This window comes from Helicoverpa zea, chromosome 6 (assembly GCF_022581195.2).
Source record: "Helicoverpa zea isolate HzStark_Cry1AcR chromosome 6, ilHelZeax1.1, whole genome shotgun sequence".
Taxonomy (NCBI): domain Eukaryota; kingdom Metazoa; phylum Arthropoda; class Insecta; order Lepidoptera; family Noctuidae; genus Helicoverpa; species Helicoverpa zea.
Window position 1 is genome coordinate 1,153,897 of NC_061457.1, and position 22,614 is coordinate 1,176,510.

General features: G+C 33.8%; 1 protein-coding gene across 1 annotated transcript in view; it reads right to left on the minus strand.

Moving 5' to 3' along the window:
• The window catches only part of LOC124631320, a 38,820-nt gene that overhangs the window by 11,270 nt on the left and 4,936 nt on the right, over positions 1-22,614 (minus strand). The window contains exon 2 of the mRNA XM_047165659.1: positions 1,978-2,124. Coding sequence (XP_047021615.1) covers positions 1,978-1,983 — 6 coding nt within the window. The 5' untranslated portion in view covers positions 1,984-2,124. The remainder of the gene's footprint in view (positions 1-1,977; positions 2,125-22,614) is intronic.

Below are 22,614 nucleotides of genomic sequence, written 5' to 3' on the forward strand. Positions count from 1 at the left end.
TCGTTTTCCTTGTATACCTACAAATGATTTGGGATGTTCGTGATTTGGGATTGTTGATATTAATCTTATCTGAGCGTGAACATTATCAGGAGATAATTTCGACAATAAGGCACTCAACACTATTACTGATATACCTATCACACCTCAGCTGATTGCGTAAAATTCGTTGCTAAATTACCTGGAACCAATGTTCGTATGAAGTTTCAAAGTACCTACCTATCATTGTAATCTTCGTATTACGTAGGCGTTGAAGTTTATCTTTTTAGGTATTCCTTTTAGGCTTCCTCTTCGTATCAACCTAACTGATGTCCGCTACCAACTCTACTAATTAGCGTCCCAAAAAAACTAGCTACTTCCCACATCCGAATAAAACGTTGCTTATTTTCTTTCGGGTTAGGGACTACCACTCAAATCGGGTCAGTAATTTTGTCGTGAAAGCCCGACAAACAAACAAAGTTAGTGTCGCATTTATAATAAGAAATATGGATGATACCTAAAGCTTGTTGAAAAGTTGAAATGAACTACAAAATTGAGTATCAGGTAAATAGAATTTCGATATACAAGGGCACGGTGATTCTAATCACCCACATGCACCTAATGGGAGCCTCGCCCTAAGTAAACTGACAGACAGGTAAATAAGAATTGAAAAGGTACTGGCGTAGAGTAGGCGGAAAAACGTACCCTGCGTTTTGGAGGCTCATGTGTATTTTTACAATACTTGAAAATAATCTCATTGATAAACATAAGACATTTTCTAAAACTATGAGTAAGAGTAAAAGTAAGAGAAAATTTATAAAAATATGTAGCGCTTTAAAAACTAGGGCATTCTCAACTTCAGCAAGCAAATAATATTTTATCAGCAGAGATTTTTCTTATTAATTATATCCTATTATAATCATTGAATATTCAATTGTTGTTATAAATACCACAAGTAAATTATCAGCGTTGTTAGACCGAAATATTTTTTTATTAGCATTCTTTTCATAAATTAGGTCTTACGATAAAAATAATCAAAATGTTTGTCCTTGATTTTAATAAAGCAACGTATTTATTCATTTCGAATGCTTCCTTCTACTTCTTCATCACCTTCCTTGTCGTTCCTTCGTATATTAAAAGTTTCATGACAATTGTGATAAAAAGTCCAGTAAAACATCAACATTTTATAGCATTCCGGTAGCCTTCATCCATTAGCGAAATCATGACGAATACTCCACAAACATTCAGTGTGAGATTGAATTAAATTTGTGGTAAAACAAAAAAACATACTACGTAATTGTTACTTAATTCTCGTGACCTTAATCACGAAAGCGAGGTTCAGTTTAAACTACTGTTATTTTTAATTGTTTGTTTGTTTATTCTGATTTACTGTACATGTGATATTTAAATTGATGACTACAATTTTATGTTCATTTTTAAACACTTAAGTTTTCAGTTTTTAAATCAAATGGGAGATCTCTTTATTAGAGACCAAGTTTTAGAAATAAGTAAATAAGGTTTGCACCAATGTCATATAGGATTCGTTTTATTTATAGACCACAATAAATCTTCTGTGTATTCTATTGATATGACTAACATTGAGATGGTCCAAATTACCAAATTTTTTTACAGGCCAATTTGTCTTGCATACTCGCATTGTTCAGTAAATGGGCAGCACAGGAGACTGTCTCTATGTCAATCATATTTTTCGACCACATCTGATAAGCTAGGCGTTTGTCGATAAACGATTGAGCACCTCATTTACTAATGGCGCCATATTATCATTCAGGTTAGTGACTGCTTGTCACATATTACCAGTCAGGAGGAAAAACGACTTTCCCCCATATCATGATACGATTTTGATTGAATTTCTTGATAACTCGTTGATAGCATAATGAGTAAATAATCACATTTTTCCTTCAAAGATAATAGCTTTCTGCGTAAGCGACGCTGCGGTCAAGCGGTAGTATTATAATAAATTACAAAAAAATGTTCTCTCACCTTCATTGCTTTAAGTGATTTGAGCGCGAATGATGAATAGTCCTTTGTGCCAGCTCATCTTATAGACCCATTTAAGTCTCTATGCGGTAGGAACTAAGGTTCAAACTTCCTCGCCCGTGCCTGTATTCGCTTGTTTGGCAGTTTCGTCTGAAAAGATTAAAGAGTGTCATTAATGTGAATAGTTAACCTTTTTGAGTGGCAGTTCAGATGTCAAGGGATCATGATTTAATTGGCCTTAATTTTTGTACAATAAGGGTAGGTTGTTATCCGTCTGTATTCGTAATTTGGTAGTGGACAGTTTTTATTTGTAATTAAAATGGAAGCTTCGGCATGTACTATTTACTTGTTTTTCCGACTTCCCGAGTCGTACCAAATGAACGAATACATAAAGGAACTGAATTTAAAATATTTTACTGGACAATTTCAAAAACCGCAGATAACCGTAAAAGAGTCATTAGCCTTACCTACAGTTTCCGCACTAAAGATAAAAGCGAAACCAAAATACAAATAACAAAACGAGCTAACCAAACCAAAATAAGCCTTATCTTTATAACTTTAAAATGCATTATACATTGTACACTTTGTACAGCCTCATTTCACATGGTACCTGCTAATTCCAGTAGCGTGATAAGCACCAATTAATTGGTAGAAATGATCTGAATGCGTCATCAACCATTAGGCTGGTCATTTGATAAAAAAACTATCCCAATAAAGGTCAAGACTTCTTATGATCAATAGTAAATCCGTGTCAAGGGAACATTTTTTGTAGTAAATTGAATGATGGTGATTTTTTTGACGCTATTATAAAATGCCTATGTGATAAAAACTGCACCAGTTATTTTATATAACAAAGAAACTACAAACGGTTTTGTTGTCTTTTATTTTTTATCTGGTATAATCGCTGCATAGGTAAATTCCCTCTAATTTGTTTATTATCAGCTTAGTCACCAAGCCTTGCAGGTGACTTCTAAATATACTATTTTAATCGGACCACTTAGCGCATGAAATATTCTGGTAACATTATACTAGAGTGCTATAAGAGATGAGTGTAGTATATGATCAATGCTGAATATTCTGATATCGATTCAGTTTAGATTTACATACTGTTTCCTTCAGTCAACAAAATACTTTCTTTGTAGTGTGCAATGTATGCGTTGCAGATGGCGTTGCTTACTATCCACAATTCTTCTGGAATTAGACGTAAACAACGACACTTGAAAATAAAGGTTTAAACTCATCAATATGACAAAAAACATCCGACAACTTTATCTAGAACAAATAAAAAATAAGACGAATATAAAAAACATGAGATCTGTACAATGTGCAAATGATAAGAGCATCATAGCGTGCCTTATCAGTGTCTACCGTGAGTCAGTTCACCTCGAGAACTATTTACCTGGGATGACGTCACAATCAGCATCTATGTTTCAGATGAAAGTATTTGCTATAAACACATTTCCAAAAACTGTCATAATTGTTTAGAGTTTAATGCGATTGTGAGTAATCAAGGTATTGTTGACTATTCCCTTTGGGTATTTTGAATGGAATCTTGTTGATATACAGGTATTAGAAGATGTTTGTACCCATCCTACGCACACGTGTAATTATCAAAAATATACGTAATAACTAAATGTACGTAATTAACGGTCTGGCATAGCGCCATTTAATTAATTACCCGGTAGACGGTGTGTGAAATTGTTATTTTTTGACGGCACAAAACTGTCCTAAAGTATTCTTTTAACCAACACAGTTAGTAGGTACCCGTAGCCAAGATTCAAAGTTAATGTCAAAGATTTTTTTTAAATAGGTCCGCTATAGGATCTTATAACTGAAGAGTCAATGGGTATTTCCAAAAGATTGCTTGTTAGGATCAATCCTGATGTAAAAACATCGATAAGTTTCCAGTAAATACGATTTTTTCTTTTCTCTCTACTTGAAAGCTGGCGCTACAATTCTACTTTCAGTTTTATTTGCATACAAATTATCATTAACTACGTAAATGGCCATTTATTTTCACCATAAACGTAATTAATAGGTATGCGTTGCACTCAGGCAATGATGCAAATTAAATAATTCAAATCAACTGCATACATGTTCTAGCGTATACATATGTATACGTGACATGAATCTATCTAGGAGATTAATTATGATCTACCACTAAATTACGCACATACTACAATAATTAACATTAATATACTATAACATTGCTATAATTTGGAAACAGATGAAGTTGTTATTTTATCTCTTTTTATCAAAACAATCCTGCAAAAAAGTTCTTATGGCGATATTCCACTTGTGAGCGGACACTGTGACACCCACAATAGATTCTTCTGGTCTATTCGCTGTAAGTTATGGCAAGCAATAACAAATTGTGTGCGAACATTTCTTGACGGTCTGCGAAATGGCAACCTTTGTGTGTGAACACATGCTAGCTGTGAACTGCCGCCGAATCGTACACATTTCTTGTTCGCGAACAGTGCGTGAACAATTTTTTTTTAATCCATCATACTACGAAAATTATATTATTTTTACATACACATAAGAAATTCTATAATCATCATCATCATTCTTTAATCAGTTTTTCTATAGGTAATATAGCTATATTTCTATTTAGCTTTTTGGTGATTTCTTACTAACCATGAAAGAGCCAGGTCGATTTATTTAGTGCTGTCAAATTGAACTTATACGTAACATTTCTAGTGACTAATAGACATTCAGAGACGATACACTTTCGGACAAGGACTTCCTTTGATCTGAATAACAATGAGATGACAAAACCTTACGCTTGCGGAACTTGTATAAATTGAATGCCACAGTTAAAGAAACTATGTATATAAAAAACATCTTAGTTGTATCTACAATAGGGCAATAAATTAAGGTTTTATTGAGAGATCAAATTATAATAATTGTGGAGGTATGAGAGCAGAGAGTAAAGCTCATCATACCTCGCACTAAAGGGAGGATCTTCTGACCGGACAGGTGTTTTTGCCCGGCGGGCTACTGCCCGACAGTTGTTGTCGGGGTAATCTATGTGTACTACTGTGCACGCGAACACTGCATGTGCGATGCAGGATAGTTGCATTTTGGAATGTGTAGATGGCGGTGTTATCAGTTGTAGTACCGCTACATCACAGTACCGCTACATAATCATGTAATTAAAATAATGTGGTAGATTCAATTAAGTTGTCGTACAATGTGTTTAAACTATGTGTTAAAAATGTCATATGATATACGAACCTAGACTTATGCAATAGGCTCGCCTGCTATGACACATGCCAAAATAGGTGCGCTATTGTTACAGTACGTATCTTTTCGAAGACGAATATTTATAAATAACAAGAACTACAGTTACATTGAATCGTCACAGTTTTCACGCCTTCAAACCGTGACTAGTTGATAATCAAATTTTCATTAACATCGGGTATGTATCACTATCTACATAGGTCTGTTATTTTCACAAGTCTTCACTAATGTTCCAAATTGTGCCCTTTTAAAATATAATATAACAATAGGTGTAATTTTTGAGGAAATTCTCATACGTTAGGAGTTATTGTTGTAATAATACTGAAAATACAAATTAGTAAACAGTCATAAGATAGCCAATAGGTATCAGTGCATTTAAAGGTTGCGTTCCATTCAAACATTCATTCGTAAAACAACACAGATCAATATCGGCCAGTCAATTACAGTAACAAATGTGACAAACAAACGAACTAATAGCAATTGAGTGAGGGCGAGCCTATGAAATGTACTTAGGAGTACTTATGGGATGTAGCTAAAGAACAGAAATAAATATTTCAAGAAGTTCCATGGCTATTACACAACTATAGAGAAGCGCATATAATAAACCAGATTGGGTATTCAGCTGCATTAAGTAAGATTTACCGTATTTTGTTATAAGGTAAATAAAATTTCAAAGTATATACAAATTTTATAGGAATCAATTCTGGTAAATAGCGCTATCAACGATAAATTCCCTATCAAAAATAAGGTAAAGTGGATCATGAGTAAGTACATACTGTACTTAAGCTAAGAGCAGGCGATGGATTGTACTCACAACATTTTTACCCGAGATCAAATGTATACAAATACGTACCCAATAAGTATTTATTTGGCAATTGTATTACATATTATTGAACAAATGAAAAAAAAACGTAAAATAAACTTAAGTTTATTCCTTACATACTACACCTGACTTAGTACACCATACCACTCTAATGGTCTTACTACAAAAACTTAAACACGTGTCAAACACTTGTCTAAAAAAAGTGTGGCTGCAAAATGGACCTTATTTCAACGTCATAATCTGTCATTTTTTAGACAAGTGTTAAACTGACTTTTAAAAGTTTTTGTGGTAAGACGGAAAATGTCTAGCAGAGTTGGTTTACTGCATAATTTTCTAAGCGTATTTGGTGCAATGCATTGCTCACTAGAGCCACACTTTTATGGGGTATTTGCGCTGAATAAGTATTGGCTACGTCACAGCGGGAATAGATACAGTCTATCAGTGGTAAAACCACTTCATCATAACAACATTTTGCGATTCTAATAATTTGATAAAGTTATCTTCATTTAAATAGTCTTTTACTTAATTTGAATGCATTTATTTGGTACATGATAAAGGCCGAAGTTTAACGCCACAAAAAATGATTTTAAATCAGTTTTCTGAAAACAACAGTAATGTTTGGTTTAAAATGTTGAACGTCATTTATCGTAAACAGTTGTTTTAATAAAACCGTCGTTTATGTGTGAACTAAACTGGAACTTAGCAGGACTTGCAATTAACATCATAATCATTTGACAAATACGTAACAATTGCATTAATACATCTTTATCAGTATCTCGGAAAAAAACCCGACATGTGATGGTTCAATTATATCATTCTACTAATGTAACAATAGTAAATTAAAAGGAGATAATTGAGCTATATAAACTGAAGATTTTATAAAGTTGTGCAAACCAGTGGGTAAACTGTTTACGTCAGCACTGTATTATCATTTATGAAACTCAAAATAAATATTTTATCTCTATTACAAACAAGTGACATGCACTCATATCGGGCAAAAATCTTATGAATCATCATTATCAAAATAAGCGAAAGAAAGAAAAAATATATAAATCATGAATGCACCTATGCATGAGTTCAGCATAAGAACATGAATTTGCAGCCTTCATAAAGACTGTGATGATGAAAACTTCAGTTTCACGCCTTTCCTGTTTCCTTTTCGTTTTGTTGTGAATGTGCCTGAGATAAAAAGGTGCTCCGTCATAGAACAAGTATGGTGTTTGTGATAAATGGCTTTGGTTTCATGTAGGTATATGAAACCAAAGTACGCATAAAGTAAAAAATCTCGCATAATTTAGTTCTGGCTCTACATTTAATACTCGAACGTCACTAGTCGTATAAATCTTTTCACACGGCATCGTAGACCATTGGTATCTGTTAATGAAGTCCCGAGAATGAGCGCCCATAAATATTTACCTACCTTCGCAATCAAGGACACTCATGCTAAATATTTAATTGAGCCAAAATCAACTGACCATTTGGCACACGGGATGACATTGGTGGGATGTTTTTCAGTTGTTTTCCAATATCAAAGCGAATCAAATGAATTCGTTCAAGGTGTCCGAAAGTAATTAGGTCGTTAAGCTGAACGATCTCTGGTGTGCCGCAAAGAGCCCTATTTTTAACTCTGGTACATTCCAAATGTCTTTAGTATTCCATTGTTTGTTTATTTAATTAGGGATTCTTTTGATCCGGCTGTAAATGTTAAGGAAACAATTAATGATCGACGTTTCTGAACTTCCCATCAATAACGTGAGAAATAAATCATTCAATTTAATTTGCTACCGAGTATTTAAACAGTGCACGGTCGTTATTTACAAAATGCAATCGGAACCAGTCTAAAAACAATAAAAACTTTTTTCCCCACTTCATATCACACGAGAATTTCATGTGAATCAACTGCTTTGTACCGATGAGATCTCCAATTAACAATGAAAAACTGAAGACATATCGCGACTTATTACCAAAGATAAGGCGAGTACGGGCACTTTGTTCGACGATAGACAATAACGACATACCTCCTTTCACTTAATTACCGAGGAAGGCGCACTGGTACGATCACACAAACCATAATGCCTCGGCTTCTCACGGAAAATTCACTTCCCTGTGAAATACGAGGTATTGTGCGCACGCTATTTACTATTAGCATTAAAAGAGTTTTAAACACAACGGTAATGCGGTAATAAAAAATATTATTGTATTCGAGTCTATTATGGTCTTCCGTAATGAGATCGGTTTGATTGAGTGGTGTCGCTGGGTAAAATGGTAATAATGACGTAATCTATAAGAATTGTTATCCTATTAGAATAAAATATAATAGAAGAATCATAATGGATACCAAACTGAGTTTTTTTCTAAACTGACCGAAATAAAATATAGCAGCAAATAACTGCCAATAAGCCTTGACAACATGTTATGATTTTTTTATGTTATGATTTAATCACACTCTCAATACAATTCCATCTCCATAAATTATTCTCAAGAGAAAGCTCAAAGCCAGAGGCATTATTTCAAGTTCTCATGAGAAACATTTTGAACCACACTTACGCTATAATTGAACCCATAACGGGGCGCTACATAACATTTTTAATTAATTTAATGTCATTATCTTTAAAGCTAGCGTTATAATAGTTTTATTAGTTATGCAAATCATAAACTAGTACCTTCCTGTAATATCTTTGAGCACGCGAAGGTCTAATTTGGTAGATATAATCATCACATTTGCCTGTAAATGTCCGCTCCTAGATTTAAGTCTGGCTTAGGAACACTTTAATAAGTGACCTTGAACTTTATATTTAGTGTACTTGCATATTTTAACCTTCATATTATGACCATATATTTTTTGTTTTCCAAAAACAGTTATAAATAAATGACGTTTTACTACCACATACCGCACTTCATAAAAAACAACGGCTGTTTCGCAGAAATTCAACGGAATCAGCAATAAAAATCAAAGATCATTACGATTTCTTAAAACGGAAGACATTCATCTCGGTTTGATTGGATTTCAAGGGAAACGTTGTCCCTTTACAATTAGTGCAGTTACAACACCAAGCACGATACTTTCACCTTATCTTCACGAAAACTTGCTTCTAAACTAATTAACGAATGATCAACACCCAAATTATCATGCTATCACCTGATAGGATAATTACTTGTCTATATCATCAAATCATACATGCGCGCACTACGTTGCATCAAACGCCACTTAAGACGCCATTATTTAAATCATTGATCTTTACGATATAAACGACAGTTCAAAGGTTTCTCTAAGGCGATATATATTGGTTTAGATCAGTTGAATGGATATGTTTTGTTTGTATAACGGAGCTTTACATCAAATAATCATAATATTGTTTTTTGAACTCCTATTCAGGACGGGTTATGCTGTCATCATCGTCAGCCCTTCTATTGTACACAGTATTGTGTCTACAGGGCACAGATCTCGTATCATACAGAGAATGAGCGTTGAGCAAACCGCTTGCTCAAGAACTATTGGCAATTTTAGACTTCCTTCACCCTTACTCTGTCATTGGTATCCAAAATACACTCTACACTTTAAAATAAAATAATAAAGTTATATTTGATCTGGAATCGAACCCACTCACTCCTCGAGAGGCCGAGGCCTCTTCTAAAGGTATTTTTCATTGCCTATAATATTCGAAATAAGCGTGTCAAAAACATATTACATTGTGTATAATAAATACGCTCATATTATCTTTTAATCACATATGAAGTTATCCAACGCGCTGAAAGTTGACAAGAAAAACGTATGTTTTACAGAAGGAAAGTGCACATTACTGCGGCCGAAGACTGAGCATCTAGGCGCATGACTGCACACTGCGGGTGCAAAAAACTGTCGCATCCGACTAATTAATTTATCGTAGTTTTTGTACTGAAGAAACTGGAGATATAAATCAAACTAGTCTGTGAATACCGTTTACGTTGTTGTAATGTTATTAGTAAGTTCTTTTAACAAAGTTTCTGGTATTACCTATTTGTTTCTTTGGTAAAAACCATGGTACTACTTTCAGCTGGGCTAGGTTGAGAACCGCAGAGTTCAGCTAGAATAGCCCCTTGAATGGTAAAAACTATTAAAATCAAGCTGAATCAGAAACAATAACTCTTGAAAAATCGAAAGGCAAATAATATACAAAATTCTATCACGATAATTTTCAACAGTTAAATTAATTGCAAAAAATCGTCACACGAACAAACCACAATAAAATGTTCATTTTGCCTGAATAAACAATAACTTTCGATTTCATAAAATTATTCGTTATGGTCATAAAACATTAATAGCATGCAATAGAAACAAGCGTGAGCCTGCATAATTGGTTGATGCAAATGAAACTGCTAGTTATTCCTTTAGACGAACAACTGATGGTTGGAGCGACTCGACAATGCTTCGTTGATCGTGGTAAAAAATCTTGCTACGATTATGTGACCGTGAGTGTAATGAACGTATAGGGTTGTCGACTTTGAATCGAGATTATAAATGCTTCGTATTGTGAGTTCAAACGTGCCTATTAAGAAGTTTTATTATTAAGTGCGCTGTCAGTTTTTTGTTCTTAAGTAAAGTAGAGCGTGTTACAAAAAATACATATCGGCTTATCAGTCTTAATTCTCCAATTACTTCACGCCTAGTCCGCAATTTAGTGCAATTTACAATTTCCCTGTTCAAGTGTTTCCTTTGGAAGTTGTTTACATACTTTTGGTGAAACGTGTACCTACAGTTATTATTGACAAATAAAAATACAAAACGTCGATTTTACGGTAGTTGCACCTTCTACATGTTTAATTCATTTAAATTATTCTACGAATTCCCAGTTATTTGCCTGTATATTTTTGACAACCCTACTATAAAGACGAGTCGGGCAAAGGTCAGGTCAGGACAAGTGACTGAGAGAGGTACTTCGAGGTACTTCCACCTCGTCTTTATCGCCATCTATAAAAACTATAGACACACTTGAAACTACTGCACTTTTTGTAACACTTCCTATGTAATTATTGTAGTCTTTTGTAATTATAACTTTGCTCCATTAAACGACGGTTACTATGTTGATATCTTACGTTTTATCATCTCTTTTGACGACCTCTATGGCGCAATGGTCACCAAGCCGGACTGCCGAATCTGAGGTCCCGGGTTCGATTCCCGGTTCGGTCGACATTTGTGTGATGAGCATGCTTGTTGATCGTGGTCTGGGTGTTACAATATGTATTTATAAATATGTATATGTGTAGCTATATGTAGTTTATCAGTTGTGTTAGCACCCATAACACAAGTTAATTAATAACTTACCATGGGGCTAACCAACCGTGTGTGAAAAGGTGTCCCGACATTATTTATGTCCCGACATTATTTATCTCTACACTTCAGGTAGGCAGGTAGTCTTAAAATATGCATACCTATAACGGTCTGAAGTTATGTTTTAATGTAAAAATATAATATGATCATGACAAAGTAGGTATCCTAATTATTTTTCGCCGTCTTCATATATTTTTTAAGATAAACCTAAAAATTTGTAATGTACTAAGGCACTAACCGCACTGGTATCCAGACTTCACGCGGCTACTGATAAAATTTTACAAGTCACACCTTGATAAAGAAGAGTAATGTAAGATAAATATTGATAAGCTTAAAAAATCCTAGAATTGATAAACTATAAGAATAGAAAGACACGAGACAGATGACGCCATATTGTTTCATGTAGGTTGTAGTAGGAGTAGTTATTGTGAATAAACATAGAAATACACTTATATTTATATATTTGCACCACTTATGGTTATACCAAACGGCAATACAGTCATCATTTATGAGCATCAACCATCATGGATCCCAATCAATTTGTCTTATCCCTGCTAAGAGTTATGCTCTCTACATCTTTGAAATTCAAACATTTCCTTGAGTTCGTGCAAGAATCATCCTCATTCGTCTATCATTCGTATCGCTGAAACTTAAAATTTACGGAAACCGATACAGTTATCTATAGAAATCACGTGGTGATAATATCTTGTTTTCTGCTGTCATCATAACTAACGATAGACGTAAAGAACGTAAGCATCAGAGTAGCAATAAAACACGTAAATAATCGTAAGACAGAGCTTGCTGTTCGGTCCATATGTGGAGCGTAAACTATGCGACAGTAAAATCTGACTGCGACTGCGCAAAGGATATATTCAAAAGGTTAGTTAGATCTTACAGAATATTTTTACTGTATTTAAGGAAAAATACTTGAAAGAGTTACTATAGTCCAAATGCAGTTGAGAGTGTATCTAAGTATTTACAAATCTTAATATTTAAAATAAACTAATACAGGGTATATTATTACCCCAAAGATATTTGTGTAAGTTTTGGTTTCCTTAAATATTATAGTTGTTAAATGCCTGTGGTGACTGATTTAATTTGAAAGTTAACCTTCTGCATTTACCTTCATCTCTAGCCAAACATTAGCTAGTATTATGATTTATCTATAGGTATTTACCGACGTCATAATTCGTGTAAAATGACGTCACTGTCATAAATGCCACCGGAAGCTGTAGTTACTGGCGGAAACATAAGATTGTGCTGAGACAAATTATTTACAAACAAATGAACTAACTTTGATGTCTGTTTATAGTTTGAACAATATTGTGCAAGACGGTGTTATGTACAGCTTTATTATTTTGCTGGGTTTATACTACAGTGACTTTGGTTTCATTATCTCGTGTAAAATTTTGTGATAAAAATAGAATAGTTCTCTCTAAAGCCTAGGAAATATACGTATATTATTATGACAATGTTCCAACAAGCTCTGCAAGGTAGGCGATTTTATAAGCAGCAAACCAAATCTACAATACAACTGTAGAATTCTCAGAAAATATTATGAAGATCACTTCTGCGTTTACATATAGCCAATTCTTCATATTTTATACCCGCGTTGACGTGGCCAAATTTAATGATACCCAACAAAAGCGGGGGTGGTTTTACTGTCCGAACACGCGATGCATTTACGTGAAAATAGAATAGAGCATAAAACAATGCTCAGAAGAATCCAGTAATTTCAAGAATGTGAAGTGTGTTAGCATTGTAGAGGTAATATTCAGTTTTGTTTGTGAGAACTTTTCTGACTGATTCATAGTCGCATGCGCCATTGTTATCATGGGTAAATGGGAGTTAAATACAGTAAATATTTGTATAGACATAACTGTATCAAAAGTAAAGATATTCTATAGCTATTATGAGCATAATTTAATAAGTAGATAATTAGTAAGTTTAAAGAACATAGGGTCGAGTTGCATAAATTGGACCGGCTCGTAAATTGTACCACCTCAAAATCAACTAAACTGTAATGTTTAGTTTTAAATTGGCAATACTAAAAAGCAGTACTACCAAAATGACGCAAACGCTGCCATTTTGGATTCGATAACACAGCAGAGTAAATTGTAGTAAAGAAAAATAGGTTTTGCGGCATTCTAATATTATTTTATGGGTGTTTACCTAAGGATTTCTTGTAGCAATGATAAGTACACTGCAACTGTTATAAATGTTTTTGGAAAATAGACATATTAGTGACCTTTTTTGAGACTATTGTTTTATGTTTAGCATTTCGAGGTTATAATGCCGGCTCACACAAAAATAAAAGTTAGTGTTGAATAATTTGTACCAGGTGTTACCACACTTAGCACCTACCAAGAAAATGTACCGGTACAATTTACGTGTATGAACTATTTACGTGTAGGTACTAGATTGAAATGTTTTCAGATATCTGGAAAAGATAAAAAGTATTATAAGAAGACAAAAGATGACTTAAAAAGGCCTTAGATTGTTCGAAAAAAAAATTGAAAAATAAAAATTTCATTCCAAATACTTTCCATATTTTATTTTACTAACTACATAATTAATATTCAAATCTATTTGAATAATATATTTCATAAACATGTTTGTACTCTTAGTTACCTAATAAAAATCACTTTAATCTCATTTAGAACATGAAGTACAATTTAGGAAACCTACGGTACAATTAAGGAAACCGGTTTCCTAAATTTTATTGTACTTTCTGAGACTTTTTTAAAAACTTTAATTTTGATATTTATTTTTTAAATTCCTCATTTTCTTTTAATGCAAAATTATTGCTAATAGAACAACCTTTTTATTTCTAGTAATTTATTCCTTTAAAGTGAAATAGCTTTTGTGAAAGCTTGTGAAGTTTGTAAACTGGTACAATATAGGCAACTCTCCTATATTACGTCATTTAGTGAAATTATGAACAAGTTTTTAACTATTCGAGGGCCTTTAACAACATTTTACATTGATTTTTTGATAGAAACATAGTTTATTTTTAATTTTTTCACCATGATTTTTACTGAAAAGGAAGATAAAATTCTCTTGATATCTTTTTATCATACAAAAGCCTTGAACTTTCTAAGCAGCTCTTCGGCCCCAGTCCCTATTAAAGATAACGACTTAAACACTTAAAAAATATAATTACACATTCCTGGGAACCATTTTAAAACGTTTAAGCAATAACATCCCTTATCGATAATTGTAATTCTAATTAATGCCGGCTTGGTATTTGTAATTAAAGCACCGCCGATTCCGTCTAGAGTCTAGACATTACATCATTGTCTATAGATAATAATATATTATGTAGGTATTGCCACGGGTTTCTTTAAAGAAATGGCAATCTCTTTGCACAACTGCAATAGAGCGACTAAGTATTAATAGAATATTTTAACTATACTTATAAGCTACACTTCTAGGTATGTATTTAAACCTCACATAAACGTTAAGTAAGAAGTGAAAAATAATAACAAAGAGAGACTTCTAAAGTGTTATGTTATAACAATCTTTGGCAGCGAATTATATCTATAATGAGGTTCACTTGCGTTTTACAGTAAATGCATTCATTCTTAATGTAATAGTCACATGAAATTAAACCCGAAATTCCCTATGAACGTTAAGGATCATCCACGGCAAATAGAATCGATTTATTTACGAAAGATTGGCATTCGCTTCCCAAATCAAATATAGAAAAATCTGAAACTGAAATCTATATGCAATGTGATAGAAATTCACGGTCTAACACAAGCCGAATCCTGATATTAATAATTATAATTAACATTTAATACATCTCGTAAATTTTCAGCTAAATAGTTTGGCTCAAAACACAGTAAGATCGTAAAATAGTTAATTATGCGCACACGCCGACTATACGGACATTGGCACACAAGTTAAAATGAATCGCGGTATTGCCGTAAAATATATACCTTCCTGACGTCTTAGGGTCAATTCCCACTGAAAGAGCAGCGGCCGGCAGCGGCCGTAAGAGCACGGAAAATGTAAGAGCGCGGCGCGGTGCGGCGCCGCGCGGCGCCGCGCGGCCCGCCGCGCTCGCGCTCAATCCCTTGCAATTACGGCCGCTGCCGGCCGCTGCCGGCCGCTGCTCTTTCAGTGGGAATTGACCCTTATAATTTATTACAATCTTGATTACCTAGTAATTCGGTATACATTACACTTCTTTATTCAAGTGTTGTCAGTCCATAGAAAGTCCTTATCCGTTCTCAACCAGGAATCTTTATAATTTCGTCGTGTATGTCGGTCTGTCCGCCATTTCAAGTTAGCACTAGAGAGCTGATATTTGTTAGCAGTATATACAGGAATTAATTTTATCCAGTGCGCAAACTTTGTCAACTTATAGTTAAATAAGTTTTATAGATACGTATATTTTTATTTTGTAGTGTTTTAGTACAAAAAAGAAAAGTTATTCATATCGAAAGATGTGTATTTTGTAACCGATATTACGGTCACAGTCGTCATAGTATGCACGGCGGCAACGCGAAACCGGTTTACTGACGGAGCTCCGCAGCTCCGCTCGGCGCGCGTAGGAAAAGTTGGTATCCATACTTTGCTGATTTTAGGGCGGACAAAAGAATGAAAAAATTTTTTTTACTGATGATGCAGATATGTTCTGTTAATGATTCTGGACCACCAGATTTTTTTGCGCACTGCTTAAAATTCATTCCTGTATAAAAAGTACTAATTAACCCAAACGTAAAATGGAGAGTGATTTTTTCCTTACTGCTCTAATGAGTGATTCATCGTTCGTATCGAGTTCACTAAAAACATTTTTTTGATATTGTTAATATTTTCGGAAATAATCGCTTAGAAAATTGAAAAAAAATGGCCTCCCTTTAACCTTTGAACCGTAAGATCAATAAAAGCGTTTAAAAAATATGAAATGTCGAGCTTTATAAATACTTCATACTGCATGTATCACATCATTGAAAACTGAATAATGCAGAAACATAAGCCATAAAACTAAGGACATAGACGTACCTATTCACGTTCTAAATTGCCTATAAAAGAACATACGGCAATATAAAAAGAAATAAAAAAATACGTGATAGATACAAAAAAGAAAACTTTAATGAATTATGACGTTTTCCCGCGGTTTCACCCGCGACCCGTGGGTACTTCTGCCTTTGCCGGTATTAAAATATACCTATGTTACTCGGGAAGAGTGTAGCTTTCCAACAGTGAAAGAATTTCTCAATTCGGTTCAATAGTTTCATAGCTTTTAGCGTGCAAAACAACGTACAAATAAAAACATATTTTCTCTTTATTATATTAGCATAGACAACAAACTCTGTATCAGCGAATAGCATTGCCATATCTTAACACACGTACATTTAAACTTTTTAAACCGCGTTATGCGACCTCGTTGGTGTTCTAATGAGTGAAACGTGCCCAACCAGAGTAGCAGCGAAGATATGCTTCTGATAAAGATGTGTTTACCCGTTCCTTCCGCGAATCTAATGGAATGTTAACAGCTACAAAGTTGGTGTTGGCTATCCTAGGAACTAATCAATAGTAGACACAGAGAAAGTGTTAAAACTATACCTGAGTATTCAGAATTATTGAATGGGCTGGAATATTATTTAGAAAGAAAATAGATAACTAACTAAAGAAAATAGATAACTAACTTCGTGAGACTTATGGAGTGCAATAAAATATTGAATTAAATTGAACTAGAATTACTGTAACAGAGGCATAATAATCTTATTAGCAACATTTCTGACGGTTCTTTTGATAAATTCTATAATATGGCTAATTGCTACCTTTCTCCCACACTTTTGGTCAGTGATAGCAAAACACGTTATGATAGAGCCCTAGGCAATTTATTAGCAAACTGCGATATCAACTTGAACATACACGTATAAATATTAATGATAGACAAGTCAATCTCGGCATAAACATAAAAACATCAACGCATCATTGATTGCTTGTAATAATAAACCGGCCAAGTGCGAGTCGGACTCGCGCACCGAGGGTTCCGTACAAATGCTGTATAGATAAAAAGTGAGTTTCGCGCCAACCGTTCAGTTTAGAACAATCGTTATGGTTTTTGGTTAATTTAAACATAGTTATGGTAATTTCGTGAGAGTCAAAATAGTTAATATTTTTTATTTTATAATATAACTAAAATAGTAGGCCAGTACCTTGTAAAAGTTATTTTATTGAAGTTATTTATATACAACATTTTATAGTCATCATTCAGAAATCTGATTGAAAATAACTAATTATGTCTTAAAGGTCATGGGGCATATCTGACCCGCTTTGTAAAAAGTGGCGGACATGAATCAAAGTCGTTTTAAATCGTGGAGAATGGTATGACGTTTCTTTGAATATAAATATTTTATTAAAATTCCATGGAGACGAATGTCCAGGATCGTTTGAAAAATATAAAAGACAAGCAGTTTCAGAGGATTGTACAGGTTGCAATGCTAGTTTTTATTGGTAAAGACATTTCATAAAGAAGGAAGGTGCCAATCCGGATGACCAGGATCTGATGAGGATCTGGAAACCCAGAGAAATCGAGGGCAACTCTTGAATATTGTAGGCACGCATCGAGTCATAACCAGACATGTGAGTGTATTTTTGAGGGTACTGGTAAACTGAAGGTTTGGAGCTGATTTGATTATGGAGACTACAGAGAGTCAAGGGAACTCCCGAACGGTATGTTGCAACTACCACGTGTTTGGGCTTATTTTATTCGTATTGGCGAAGACTTTCCACAAAGATAGGTTTGACTGCCATTGTGGGATCGACAGCTAAGATCAGATATAGTTATGGGAACTCCTTTACAATTTATAACGTAACCTTGTGTTGGAGCTTATTTTATTTTAGGTGATGAGAATTCACTACTAACTTGGGTTAAAGCAGCCATTGCAGGAATGGGATCTTTTATTTTTGAGGGATTAATCACCTAAAGAGCCCCAGTTTCAGGTTTTTTTCCGCCTGGTTTCTAGAGCCTTGACAAAAGTGTAATTCTGTCCCTTTCTTTGTTTTATAAAGTCGGCATTATTTTATTTTGTAGCATTTTACAAACAAATCCAACTTCAAACATATAAAAAAGCAACAAGAAAACAAAAGCAAGAAAGAAATTAAAAAGATGTTAGGTGCATCGGTCTAGAAGTCGGTGTCTAGAGGATGCATCTATATTTATTTGACCACCGAGATCTAGACCGATGCATATAAACAGTTTTCTTGTTGTTTTAGAAGTTGTTTTTTTTTTTGTAAAAAGTTTTTATTTTTATAACTTTTGTGAAAAGTTCTCGTCAATACGACTAATATAAGCCCAAACACGACGTAACTAAAACATACTGTTGAGGAGTTCTCTCGACTTTCTCACGTCTCCATCATCAGGTAAGCTCTAAACCTTCACTGTTTGACAGTATCACCAGACATACATCTGAGAATCAAGTTTTAATCCTATGCATGCCTACAATTTCTGATAGTTGCCCTCGATTTCTCAGGATTTCCATCATCAGATCCTGACCTGATGACAATGGAAATAAACGGCGAGTATACTCTTTCACTACAAAGAAATGATTTCTCAATTCCGTCAAACTTGGTCGTTTAAATTCCCCATTGAAATGAGGAAAATATTTAATGTTTACACCTGATTTTCTCTAGATTCCCATGGTTCACATTGATGCGACTAATGCCATAGTAAATCAGAGCCTTTATCATTATACTGTGCTATATTTCGTTCGTACTAAGGTGCCCAATGACCATTGAATGATTTAAAATTTTTCACAGTTTAGAGGCCATTATATTTAAGAAGTGTTTGATATGAATTTCACTTTTTATTCAAAACGTTAATATCTCTACGCGTTCATGTGAAAAAGGGTAGGTAGTAAGTTTATAATTATTAAAAAAATATTTTATGTCATGTAAGCAAAAATAATATTTTAATATTTTATGTAACTTCAAATTTATCATTTTCGCAATTTTTCCTTTATCTGTACTATATAACGTTGCTTCGTGCCGAATTTTAAGATTCTGAGTTCACGGGAAGTACCTTGTAGGTTTTGATTCCCTAGCGTGTGACGGAAATTCGTCTAAGGTGTCGGTAAAACTGCTGTATCTTTTGATCGCGTTAACTTAGAAGTTTGATTTTTTCATTGCTTAAAGGGACAATAGACCTAGGTATTTGGTATAAATTTCAATTTGGTACCTTTATTCGTTCGTGAGAAATAAGGTAGTAAGTTTCATTTTATAAAAATATTTTTTTTATATTATATAACAAAAAAAATGAGATTTTCGCAATTTTTCCTATATTTGCATTATATAACAATGCTTCATGCCAAATTTCAAGATTCTGAGTTTACGGGAAGTACCCTGTAGGTTTTGATTCCTTTGCGAGTGTCGAGAATTTGTTGAAAATATCGACATAATCGGTTGTATCTTTTGATTGGCTTGGCTTAGAAGCTTGATATTTTCACAGCCTAAAGGGACAATAGACCCGAGTATTTCATGTGAATTTCAGCTTGATACGTCCACGCGTTCTTAAGATAAAGGGTCTTGACAGACAGACAGACAGACAGACAGACAGACAGACAGACAGACAGACAGACGGACAACAAAGTGATCCTATAAGGGTTCCGTTTTTTCCTTTCGAGGTACGGAACCCTAAAAATTATATGAGACATAAAGCTCAAAAACGAAAGAAAAACTGTATGTACAGCATCCTACACACTTATAAAACAAAGCACATAAATTAAATGTATAGAACTTAGAATACAAGCATAATATATCGATCAACAACGCTTATAACACATGTATAAAACAAAGACGATCTCAGAAAGAGTACGCGCATACTACAAACTTTTAGTCGGCCGATAGTTGGTTTGGGCTCATAATAGAATGGAAGTACACACGTAACAACGATCAAGTATTTGTCCGAGATCAGACCAACTATTACAATTAAGGATTTTTTAGAAAATTAGTAATTAGTTTGTAATTTATATAATTTTGTAACAAATAAGAATGGGCCTTATTGTATGCCTAAACGGGCTGATTGTTGAACTATATATCATTATACCTAACACCTGTAACCAACACAATCAACACAATAAAGATTTACTTTGACTAAACATTTTGATTTAAATCACGACATTCAAAAAAAAATTTTTACCACCACCGGGCTAATAGTCGGCCGTCTTTTTAGTCTGCATTATGCGCGAAGACTAAGTTACTTGATGCCTACCTGATTAAAAATGCAGATTGATTGTGGACGGTGACTTCAATTCCGTTTTCAATAAGATTATGGACAGAAGTAACCTCACATTACTTTATTAAGAACATAATGTATACTGCACCATTCTCTCACAGTTGACGAAACAAGGGAATTCCCACACAATTGATTGAAAGGCTCAATCAAGATAACAATAAATGCCAATTTGTTTATATTCTTATGCGTCATACTCTTTTAAGCCCTGCATTGATGCTTTTGTGCATAGATTAAGTTAAAAAAGTAAACATGTTTGTGACTGCCATAATGACATTCATTCATTCGTGAGTGCTATAGGGGACAATAAAACAATTCGTATGAGACCTACAATAGAATGAAAACAACCAATATTATTATGGTAGGTATTGTCTAAGTGAAGATGAGGTACCTATCTAGAGGTAGGTACATTTCTCAAATCAGAAGCTTCTTATATTGTGGTTAGATTCAGTGATTCAACTGTTTTGGAATTATTATTTTCATGAAAATTCGTGGGGGTTTTGTTTTCTTTTTCCGAGCATCCCTGTTTCTTATCATACTAGTAGATACTGTTGCACTCATTCAAAAATGCACCTTCGTTTATAAATCATCAATGAAAATTTTCATTGTCACATTTATCCGCTAAAAAACTATAAATCAAATGTAGGTAAATAAATAACTATGTAAATAAATATAAATAAAGTAACTTTTACTTGCTACAAGTTAGTCTTCACTGCATTCGACTGAACTCAATTGTCAACATCAATAAACTTAGTTTAATGCAGTCAAAGGAGATAAACCACGCTCATTGATATTACTAACTAAACGATACGCTAGTTAACTGAAAACAGGTACACTTTGTTAGCGGGCAATTCAATATACATAATGTGAAACGGATTTACGATTATACCAAGGCAGTTTCAAACGAAGCGTGAAAAGCCATTATAATGTATTTGGCATGGGTAACATAATTTAATTGATTAATGTTAATATTTCAACTTTAGTGTTATTTAGTTAGTGATGTACAGGATAATAAGAACAAACAGAGGTGATATTGTATTTTACTCACTCACGGTGGGTTTCAACATCTTATCAATCTTTTGATTTACCTGCTAGAGATAGGAATTTGATATTACTCGTATTTATTTATTTATTTAATTAAGAATTTCATCAAGAAATACACAACTTCAATAATAGGTACATAAAAATATACAAACACAACCATGCCATGTGTTTCCTCACTTATAGTAATCCATTCCATTCCATGCGTAGACCATTTAGTTAACAATAACATAAAATAGAAATCAAAAAGTGACATAAAACCAAACACATTTTTTTCAAACCAGTTATATACGAATTATTTGCCTCTCTCCTTACAAAATGTGCTGTATAACATTCAAAAGGATAAATGGTGATCTGTAACACAGGGGTAACCTTAAACAGACACCATTCTCTTACAAAAGCAACCTGTATTGTAATGTACTTAACACTGTAATTGAAGAGAAAATAAAGATTTTTATTTATTTATATTTATTTATTTATTTGTATAGGGCTTATGTCAGAACTCTATTTCTGGTAAGCAAAACAAGAAAAAGGTTATTGAAATTCGCATTTAGAAATGTTCGTATAACTTGGAAAGAGCTTATTTGAATAATCAATCGACACTTAGTTATATCCTTCCGATTTCAATTCTATTTGTTCGAAAACAATACTGTTTAACATAAATATTCCATTATATTTGCATTCTTATGTACAGAGCACCTAACCCTAATGAGATAATCCTAACATTATCTAAATGCCTACTGATAAATGTACTAAGTAAATGTAAGTGCTTTAAGTAATCGTCAAGGCATTAGTTAAGTATTCACTGAGATCTGTACTCGTGTAAGGGAATGTCCTCATACATATTAAAGCAGTTACTTATCAGTGTGTACAAATCGTTTGTTCGGTTGGCCACTCTAATCATAGTTTTCATATCTGAAGAGTAATAGTGATGTCGGCCAGACCGATTGTCTGCGCAGAACATAGTGCACACGA